This window comes from Camelina sativa, chromosome 10, assembly GCF_000633955.1.
Source record: "Camelina sativa cultivar DH55 chromosome 10, Cs, whole genome shotgun sequence".
NCBI classification, from domain to species: domain Eukaryota; kingdom Viridiplantae; phylum Streptophyta; class Magnoliopsida; order Brassicales; family Brassicaceae; genus Camelina; species Camelina sativa.
Window position 1 is genome coordinate 1,190,425 of NC_025694.1, and position 10,230 is coordinate 1,200,654.

General features: G+C 36.8%; 2 protein-coding genes across 3 annotated transcripts in view; one reads left to right on the top strand and one right to left on the bottom strand.

Moving 5' to 3' along the window:
• On the top strand, positions 1,620-5,627 carry LOC104719936 (calcium-transporting ATPase 2, plasma membrane-type-like). Of its 2 annotated transcripts, none has more exons than XM_019231296.1 (8): positions 1,620-1,637; positions 1,790-1,844; positions 1,942-3,156; positions 3,517-4,262; positions 4,353-4,511; positions 4,592-4,763; positions 4,855-5,153; positions 5,246-5,627. In XM_019231296.1, exons 1-8 carry the CDS (start codon positions 1,620-1,622, stop codon positions 5,483-5,485), a joined length of 2,904 nt encoding a protein of 967 aa, XP_019086841.1. In that variant the 3' UTR covers positions 5,486-5,627. The 2 variants fall into 2 exon arrangements, with proteins under 2 accessions (XP_019086841.1, XP_019086840.1); XM_019231295.1 differs by having other exon boundaries at positions 1,942-2,822; positions 3,198-4,262.
• Positions 8,525-10,230, bottom strand: part of LOC104716357 (cyclin-D5-1-like) — a 4,809-nt gene continuing 3,103 nt past the window's right edge. The window contains exons 2-6 of the mRNA XM_010433741.2: positions 9,945-10,208; positions 9,712-9,832; positions 9,250-9,531; positions 8,981-9,129; positions 8,525-8,888 (exon numbers count right to left, since the gene is read on the bottom strand). Coding sequence (XP_010432043.1) covers positions 8,703-8,888; positions 8,981-9,129; positions 9,250-9,531; positions 9,712-9,832; positions 9,945-10,208 — 1,002 coding nt within the window. The 3' untranslated portion in view covers positions 8,525-8,702. The remainder of the gene's footprint in view (positions 8,889-8,980; positions 9,130-9,249; positions 9,532-9,711; positions 9,833-9,944; positions 10,209-10,230) is intronic.

Here is a 10,230-nt window from a genome sequence, read left to right on the forward strand (position 1 = left end):
TATGAATTGTTTGTGTCACACTGACTAACGGAGATGACGATGAATAAAGTATACAGTTCGAGAGCTACTGAAACTGTCCGTAAAATGCTTCTAAAGCCCATGCGAAGCCCAAATCCAGCATACCAACTTTTTAAAAAAGTGTCACTTTCTAATGTAGTCAAGGTAAACTCATTATTCAATTGGAGTCCAATAATTTAAAAACACTAGTTATTTCAACTTGGATGATGAAATTGAAAAGTATACATAAGCAATCAGTTTGGTAACAAACGAATAAATAAAAAGACATAAAGCGATTTGAGTCCAAAAGGAACCAATGGGCTTGGTCCAACGTGGCGTCCCCCGAAGTGGCGGACGGGCTTTTGCAATAATCTCCGTCAACGGTCCTCGTATTTCTCATTATTTATATAACAGCCCTCCTATTTAGTATTATTACCAAAAGTCCCCTGACATTCAGCTTTTGGTCAACAAACCGATATCAAACGTTCGTTAGCAGCCAAACAACAAAAAAGCAAAATCTACGTACGAAATAGTAAATTATGATTGAGAAATCTTGCAATATATGTCACAATTAAATGCTTACATATTTTCTTATTTTCTTTTATTTTATTTTTTAAATTATATTAACATTTCCAAAACAAAACACAGATATAAAACTAGTTGATTCTAAAAATACATCTTCAATATATATAAAAAAATCTATCAACCATACTTTTTTATTTTTTTTTTTCTTTTTGTAATATAGCTTTCGTGATCCAAAAATCTGCCACCTTCATTCACAAATTCAGAAGGATAATAATATTCAAAATCTCAACATGTGTGAAAACAATAATATCATAACGCGGCACGGTTGACGAAAAAAAAAATAACATAACGCGTTGTGATGGACTACTACTACTACTCTTCATGGGCTGCATGAATGTTTTGATGCATATTTATGATTTAACGTTCGTTATAAATGCAAAGTAGTGCATGTTCTTTTTATTCATTACTACAACATTATTTCCCTATTTTTATATTAATAATCGAATGTTTTTTTTTTCCTTTAATGATTGATAGAACAAACTTGGTTGGGCACACGAATTTTCATAACGACGAGTCAACTCAGCTTCTCTCACATACCAATGTTATAAAGGACTCAAACGACTCGGTCAATCCATACGCACAAAAAACTCAGATCTTAAAAATAAATTAAAAAAAAAAAAAAAACTTTACCTTTGCTCCTCCGTTAAAAGGCTTCCGCTTTCTCTTCTTCACCCACCAAAATAAAATAAAAAAGTTTTCTTTTTTTTTCTTCTTCCACCAAAAATAAACAGAGCAATTCATCAAAACAGAGCCTAAAGGAGAAAAAGCCATTGAAGCTGGAAGAAGAAAAGAAGAGGGAGGAAGAAGAAGAAGATGGAGAGTTACTTAAACGAAAATTTCGATGTGAAGNGCCCAAAGGAGGTACAAATATGATTGTAATTACAACACAGTAAAACGATACGTTTTGCTTTGTGTACCAGATCCTTCTCGCAGAAGCCCTAATCTCAATTTAACTATGAATTGTTTGTGTCACACTGACTAACGGAGATGACGATGAATAAAGTATACAGTTCGAGAGCTACTGAAACTGTCNGGCGATGCGCCGCACCAACCAGGTTTTTTGTCTCTCTTTCTTCTATGTCCTCGTTTTTTTTTTTTGATTTCGTTGAAAAAGTTTGGAACTTTAGGTGGATTAAGTCACTTTCCTGATGCATATGTTGTAGAAGATTAGCTAGCGATTAAGGATCTTAAAACTTTCTAATTACAGGAGAAATTAAGGATCGCTGTTCTCGTGTCAAAAGCTGCTTTCCAATTTATCTCTGGTGAGTGAGTTTTTTTTTTTCTGTGATCAAAGTTGCTAATTTTGTGTCAAAGTTTGGATTTTTGTTTATGTAAATTTTTATTGTAACGGCTTGGTAGGTGTTTCTCCAAGTGACTACACTGTCCCTGAAGAAGTCAAAGCAGCAGGCTATGAGATTTGCGCTGACGAATTAGGATCCATTGTTGAGAGTCATGACGTTAAGAAGCTGAAGTTTCATGGTGGAGTTGAGGGGCTTGCAGGTAAGCTCAAGGCATCTTCCACAGATGGGCTATCGACTGAGGCTGTTCAGTTATCCCAAAGGCAAGAGCTTTTTGGAATCAACAAGTTTGCAGAGAGTGAAATGCGTGGTTTCTGGGTGTTTGTATGGGAAGCTCTTCAGGATATGACTCTTATGATTCTTGGTGTTTGTGCTTTCGTGTCTTTGATCGTTGGGATAGCTACTGAAGGATGGCCTAAAGGCTCACATGATGGTCTTGGCATTGTGGCTAGTATTCTCTTGGTTGTCTTTGTCACAGCCACTAGCGATTATCGCCAGTCTTTGCAGTTCCGTGATTTGGATAAGGAGAAGAAGAAGATCACTGTTCAGGTGACAAGGAACGGGTTTAGACAGAAACTGTCTATCTATGACTTGCTTCCTGGTGACATTGTTCATCTGGCCATTGGAGATCAAGTTCCTGCTGATGGTCTTTTCCTCTCGGGATTCTCCGTGGTTATAGATGAATCGAGTTTGACTGGCGAAAGCGAGCCTGTGATGGTGAATACACAGAACCCTTTCCTTATGTCTGGAACCAAAGTGCAAGATGGATCTTGTAAGATGCTGATTACCACAGTTGGGATGAGGACTCAGTGGGGAAAGCTAATGGCGACTTTGACGGAAGGAGGGGATGACGAAACTCCATTGCAGGTGAAACTCAATGGGGTTGCTACCATCATTGGCAAAATCGGTCTTTTCTTTGCGGTTGTTACTTTCGCGGTTTTGGTGCAAGGGATGTTTATGAGGAAGCTTTCAACAGGAACTCACTGGATCTGGTCTGGTGATGAAGCATTGGAGCTCTTGGAATACTTTGCTATTGCTGTGACAATTGTTGTGGTTGCAGTTCCTGAGGGATTGCCTTTAGCTGTGACTCTAAGTCTTGCGTTTGCGATGAAGAAAATGATGAACGATAAAGCTCTTGTCCGGCATTTAGCAGCTTGTGAGACTATGGGATCTGCAACGACCATTTGCAGTGACAAGACCGGCACACTCACAACCAATCACATGACTGTCGTGAAGTCTTGCATTTGCATGAATGTGCAAGATGTAGCTAATAAAGGTTCTAGCTTGCAATCAGATATCCCGGAATCNGCGGTTTTGGTGCAAGGGATGTTTATGAGGAAGCTTTCAACAGGAACTCACTGGATCTGGTCTGGTGATGAAGCGTTGGAGCTCTTGGAATACTTTGCTATTGCTGTGACAATTGTTGTGGTGGCAGTTCCTGAGGGATTGCCTTTAGCTGTGACACTTAGTCTTGCGTTTGCGATGAAGAAAATGATGAACGATAAAGCTCTTGTCCGGCATTTAGCAGCTTGTGAGACTATGGGATCTGCAACGACCATTTGCAGTGACAAGACCGGTACACTCACAACCAATCACATGACTGTCGTGAAGTCTTGCATTTGCATGAATGTGCAAGATGTAGCAAATAAAGGTTCTAGCTTGCAATCAGATATCCCGGAATCTGCTGTGAAGTTGTTGATTCAGTCCATTTTCAATAACACGGGAGGTGAAGTTGTTGTCAACAAACATGGGAAAACCGAACTTTTGGGGACGCCAACAGAGACTGCTATATTGGAGTTGGGGTTATCTCTTGGAGGTAAGTTCCAAGAAGAGAGGAAGTCTTACAAAGTGATCAAAGTTGAGCCTTTTAACTCCACAAAGAAGCGAATGGGAGTTGTAATCGAGCTTCCTGAAGGAGGACGTCTGCGTGCTCACACTAAAGGAGCTTCCGAGATAGTTTTAGCTGCTTGTGATAAAGTTGTAAACTCGAGCGGTGAGGTTGTTCCGCTTGATGAAGAATCAATCAAGTATCTGAATACTACAATCAACGAGTTTGCTAATGAAGCTCTCCGCACGCTTTGCCTTGCTTATATGGATATTGAAGGCGGGTTTTCGCCAGATGAAGCTATCCCGTCTTCTGGATTTACTTGCGTAGGGATTGTAGGAATCAAAGATCCTGTTCGTCCTGGAGTCAAAGAGTCTGTTGAGCTTTGTCGCCGTGCTGGAATCACTGTGAGAATGGTTACAGGAGATAACATTAACACCGCGAAAGCAATTGCTAGAGAATGTGGCATTTTAACTGATGACGGTATAGCAATTGAAGGTCCAGTGTTCAGAGAGAAGAATCAAGAAGAGTTACTAGAACTGATTCCAAAGATTCAGGTACTTACTTACTCTTTCTTGAACTAAAAACATGATATTTTTGTTTATAGTTTTTAAGATCATATAACGAAACCTTTTCTTTTAATACAGGTGATGGCTCGTTCTTCACCAATGGATAAACATACACTTGTTAAACAGTTAAGGACAACGTTTGATGAAGTTGTTGCTGTGACTGGAGATGGAACAAACGATGCACCTGCACTTCATGAAGCTGATATCGGATTAGCAATGGGAATTGCCGGAACTGAAGTGAGTATTATTAGTTTGTAATATGTCATTATTTAAGAGCTCAAGAATCTAAAAATGCTTTTTTCCTTATAACCTTTTAGGTGGCGAAAGAGAGCGCAGATGTCATTATCCTCGACGATAATTTCAGCACTATCGTCACAGTAGCTAGATGGGGACGTTCTGTTTACATAAATATCCAGAAGTTCGTCCAGTTTCAGCTTACGGTTAATGTTGTTGCTCTGGTTGTTAACTTCTCTTCAGCTTGCTTAACCGGTGAGTGAGAGTTAGAATATCAAATTCAAATCTATCTTAAAGAATAGTTTTTGATTTCTAAGTTAACACAGCTCTTTATAATAAACTTCAGGAAGTGCTCCTTTAACTGCTGTTCAACTGCTATGGGTGAACATGATCATGGACACACTTGGAGCACTTGCTTTAGCTACAGAGCCACCAAATGACGAGCTGATGAAGCGTTTACCCGTTGGAAGGAGAGGGAATTTTATCACCAATGCGATGTGGAGGAACATTTTAGGACAAGCTGTTTATCAGTTCATAGTCATTTGGATTCTCCAAGCTAAAGGGAAGTCTATGTTTGGTCTCGAAGGTCCTGACTCAACTCTCATGTTAAACACTCTTATCTTCAACTGCTTCGTCTTCTGTCAGGTAAATAAACAACGAAAAGAATACTCTCGAGGTATCAAAGATGGATTCTTGATTGTATGTTGACATATGTCTTTGGTTCTTGAAAATTTCAGGTGTTTAACGAGATAAGCTCGCGGGAGATGGAAGAGATCGATGTTTTCAAGGGAATGCTGGACAATTACGTCTTTGTGGTTGTGATCGGTGCAACAGTTTTCTTTCAGATCATAATCATTGAGTTCTTGGGCACATTTGCAAGCACAACACCACTCACAATAGTCCAATGGATCTTCAGTATCTTGGTAGGTTTCTTGGGTATGCCAATCGCTGCAGGGTTGAAGACGATTCCCGTTTGATCTCTATAGTAGAAACCCAGTGATTCAAGTTTTAGAACAAGTAAAAGTCTTTTAACAAAGTTATTGCCTTTTGCAATTTACTCTGCTTTTTTTTTCATTGTTGACTTTTCAGTTTGATTATTAGGGGCTATTGAGGACAAACATCTGATTTCTGANTGCTATGGGTGAACATGATCATGGACACACTTGGAGCACTTGCTTTAGCTACAGAGCCACCAAATGACGAGCTGATGAAGCGTTTACCCGTTGGAAGGAGAGGGAATTTTATCACCAATGCGATGTGGAGGAACATTTTAGGACAAGCTGTTTATCAGTTCATAGTCATTTGGATTCTCCAAGCTAAAGGGAAGTCTATGTTTGGTCTCGAAGGTCCTGACTCAACTCTCATGTTAAACACTCTTATCTTCAACTGCTTCGTCTTCTGTCAGGTAAATAAACAACGAAAAGAATACTCTCGAGGTATCAAAGATGGATTCTTGATTGTATGTTGACATATGTCTTTGGTTCTTGAAAATTTCAGGTGTTTAACGAGATAAGCTCGCGGGAGATGGAAGAGATCGATGTTTTCAAGGGAATGCTGGACAATTACGTCTTTGTGGTTGTGATCGGTGCAACAGTTTTCTTTCAGATCATAATCATTGAGTTCTTGGGCACATTTGCAAGCACAACACCACTCACAATAGTCCAATGGATCTTCAGTATCTTGGTAGGTTTCTTGGGTATGCCAATCGCTGCAGGGTTGAAGACGATTCCCGTTTGATCTCTATAGTAGAAACCCAGTGATTCAAGTTTTAGAACAAGTAAAAGTCTTTTAACAAAGTTATTGCCTTTTGCAATTTACTCTGCTTTTTTTTTCATTGTTGACTTTTCAGTTTGATTATTAGGGGCTATTGAGGACAAACATCTGATTTCTGATTCCTCCATTTTTGTAAAAACTCTCCGTTTTCTTTGAAATGACACTTCTCTTTTTTTCCTCATTTTGGAATCTAATTAAAAAGTCTCTATTGAACGACAAATGCAAAAAAACAGAAAAGGACATAACAAAACAAACAGAGGAAGCAAGAAGCTAAAATAAGGGAAATGATTATTTGGGTACAGAATTGTTAGCTAGCCAGACTGTAATTTTGATACTTCAGAAAAATGAAAATCTCAAAAATGAAGTCATGGCTTTTAGTGGGAGCCTNGTAACTGTAGTTAGTACTATATACGAGATAAGTAACGATGTTTTTTCCAAACAAGAAATAAGTTTTTTGATTTCATAATTTTTTCTTTCTTATGTATTTATTTTCTAAGATATTCATCATATCTTGAAAAAGATCACAAAGGACTTGGGAATGTACATAAAATGTTTAAGTAGCATACAGATGGATTCACTTTGGNAACCGTAGTAAATAGTAGAGAAACTCTTCTTTAAGAAAAATCAATCTTTTTAATGTAGTCAAATTTAAGATCTCTATGAAGTAATAAGTATACTAAAGCCATTTGCCTAAAATATAAGAGGTTCGTCCCACGTAGGCATATAGGTAACTTTAATCTTTATGTGACCATTAGACCGGTAGATTCGAGATCGTGTGAAGAAGTGTTTATAAAAATAAACGAGTAATAATATATAGAGTAAATATAAAATTTACTTATGTTATGAATTATGATCATTATACCATCTCCAAACCAATGTGAGAATTGTAAACTAAAATTGTGTGTTACCCGTGAATCTCTCTCATGTCTACACAAAACCCAACAGAAACAAAATGGGTTTGATTCAATGATAATAAGAAGAAAATACTATAGGGACCCTACAAATATTCAATGTAAAGATAGGCAACAAAAAATTTCAGAAGCATTTACTAGTTCTTGGTGAAGTAAAGCTTTGATGCTTACTTAGTTTGTTGCAGATCTCTTAGTTAGAGCAACAACAACATTGGTCTTAAAGCCACACACACATTATCTTTTAATTATATTCTGTCAGTACATTTTGCTTCTTAATTTGCAAGATTTTTTTTTTGTAATAACTCTTTTAATTCGTAATTGCTAATCATTTTAGCTTTTAATTAATGATACCAAACTTTGGATCCCAAGTTGTGTATTGTATGAGACGTTGCTCACTTAAACACGTCATTGGGTTTGTTTCTTCGGTCCTTTTTGCATATAGTATGTTTTTTTTTCTTTTTCCAACTGCATTACATTGAAAATTTTAACATTTATTATACAACCCCCAAAAAAAAAAAAATCTATAAGTACGACGATGCTCCTTTTGACTTGCGCGTAGAGAAGTACGGAAACTTAAAAACATCACATGCAATTTTCTGAACAAAGTTTTATATATTCTGTATAAATTAGGGTTTATCTTTAGATCCAACCATTTGATTCAAAGTGCTTCCACTACAAGTTGTTGGTTTCTAATATTATTTGATGATAAAGGTATTATTGGGTTTCTATTTTGTAACTGTAGTTAGTACTATATACGAGATAAGTAACGATGTTTTTTCCAAACAAGAAATAAGTTTTTTGATTTCATAATTTTTTCTTTCTTATGTATTTATTTTCTAAGATATTCATCATATCTTGAAAAAGATCACAAAGGACTTGGGAATGTACATAAAATGTTTAAGTAGCATACAGATGGATTCACTTTGGAGTTTGGAGATGACTCAAAGTGTCAATAAAAGATAAAGAAAACAAATTTACCACCATATATAATATATGTATTTTTAATGAGTTTCTTCATTTTTTGTCATTTGCTATGAATGAACCGTTTAGAAAGTTTAAGGAATGTAAAAATAAAAAAGGACTTTCATGTAAGAATAAAAAAACAGATAATTTCCATGAAAAGAATTTGTAATATCACATGGCAAAAAGAAAAAAAAAATGAAACCAAATCACTGTCACTGCAGCTATTGGCCTAAAACTATTCACCCGTTCTGATTCTCTTCTTTATTTACAATTACTTCTCATATTTCCTCAATTCTCTCAGAAAAGCCCCTACTGTTTCAATAGTTACAATTCACCCCCAAAAAATCTATCTTCAAAGAGACCTTCTCATATGAACGAACCTATATGATGAGTTACTTCACAAAAATTGAAATAACCATTGCATCTTCATACCATTTTTTTCCTCTATAATCAAATGATTGAATATAAAAACCAAATCAATATGTTGCCAAAAAAAAGAAAAGAGAAACCAAATCAATATAAGGCAAAACTCCAAGAAGAACTCTCTTCAGAGCCTACGCATTCTCTTGGCTGAAAAAGTTTGATCAGAATCATCAAAAGACAACCGGCGTTTAGCGCCACTTCCTGATGACGGCGGTTGTATATCGCGGGGAACCGAGGTTTCCGGCGGTGGTGTCATATGTTTCCTGTCCTCAATCTCTAGCATTCTCTGATAACACAAATATACATTTTCCTGCAAAAAACACACACACATTCCCCTAAGACTATGATGATCTTTACATTAAACAATTGAATCCAAGGGAAATAAGCACAAGATTTATATACATTCTCGTTAGACGTCCACCAAGAGATGGATCCAAACTTGTTAGCCATTTCTTCTCTCGTCAATCTAATAATATCCGATGAAGTAGAAGAAGCTAACATTGTAGTAGCAGCAGCAACAGCGAACTGTCGATACTCCGTAAACCTTACCTCTAACATCACAAATCAAAAAGGAAAAAAATTGTGATTTCAATAAATGCTTTTTGATTGGAAACTGATCTTGAGAAAAAAAAATGTGGTAAATTAAGATAACAACACTAGTACACTAGTACCTTTAGTTAGAGCAAGAAGAGAATCAGAGGATCTTAACAAGACCAAGTCTTTAGAAACAGATTGGTTGTTGTTGTCCTTGTCCGGAGAGATTGTAGCAAGGAAGTAGTTCAAGTAATGAAAAGGAGTGATCAAGTTCAACTTCCAATCCAATGTCGATAAGATCAACAATTCAGTTTTACGAATCACATCGGGTTTGAAAACGAAGTCATGATCTTGTGGGTATTGTGATAAACCAGGAACAGTACGTTCCTCCATCTTAGCAGNATTTTTTTTTCTTTCTAGTAGCTCATAATACATATCATATATAAATGGTATATATATCTTTTTACTTGATTCAGCAAATGGCAAGCGCGTAGAACTATTGGGGAAATGAGACTTNTAAATTGGAAAAAAACAAAAAAAAAAAAAGAATCGATCTTTTAGATCATCATCATCAGATTGGGAAAATTAATCAAATCAGATTGAGGAAATCATCATCATCAAAACAGAACTTACACCGATGAATCTTTTATGGAGAAACAGATCGAAGTATGAAATCGCAATGTAAGCTGTTTGATGTTGGAATCCAAATCTTGTTCTTGTCTAAGAAACAAATCAAAACAAGTGAGAATTAGGACACAAAGAGTGTAATTAGGACACACACACACAAAAAAGAAAGTTCATTTTTTTGTTTGTTTTGGGTGAGATTACGGACAGTGAGAATCCAATCGATTGCAATCAATCTATCGAAAGAAGAAGAAGAAGAGGAAGACGACGACGTTTTAGTGAGTTCGGTTTCGAATCGCCGATTCTCTTTACGAACAAGCTCCGCCACATAATCATCATCACCGATCGTAGTAGGAAAGTGAGGCACTTGCTCAGATCTCTCAATCCTCTCTTCGTCTAAGTTTAAAGAAGACTCCGATTCGTGGCATAGAAGGAGATTAGAGAGCGCGATACTATCACTGGGCTCAGCCATTTAACGGCCGGCGGCGATTATG

Coding starts and splice junctions, on each gene's coding strand:
- LOC104719936 (XM_019231296.1), top strand. Junction 4,764..4,854: donor CTCTTCAGCTTGCTTAACCG/GTGAGTGAGAGT, acceptor AATAAACTTCAG/GAAGTGCTCCTTTAACTGCT. Junction 5,154..5,245: donor ACTGCTTCGTCTTCTGTCAG/GTAAATAAACAA, acceptor TGAAAATTTCAG/GTGTTTAACGAGATAAGCTC.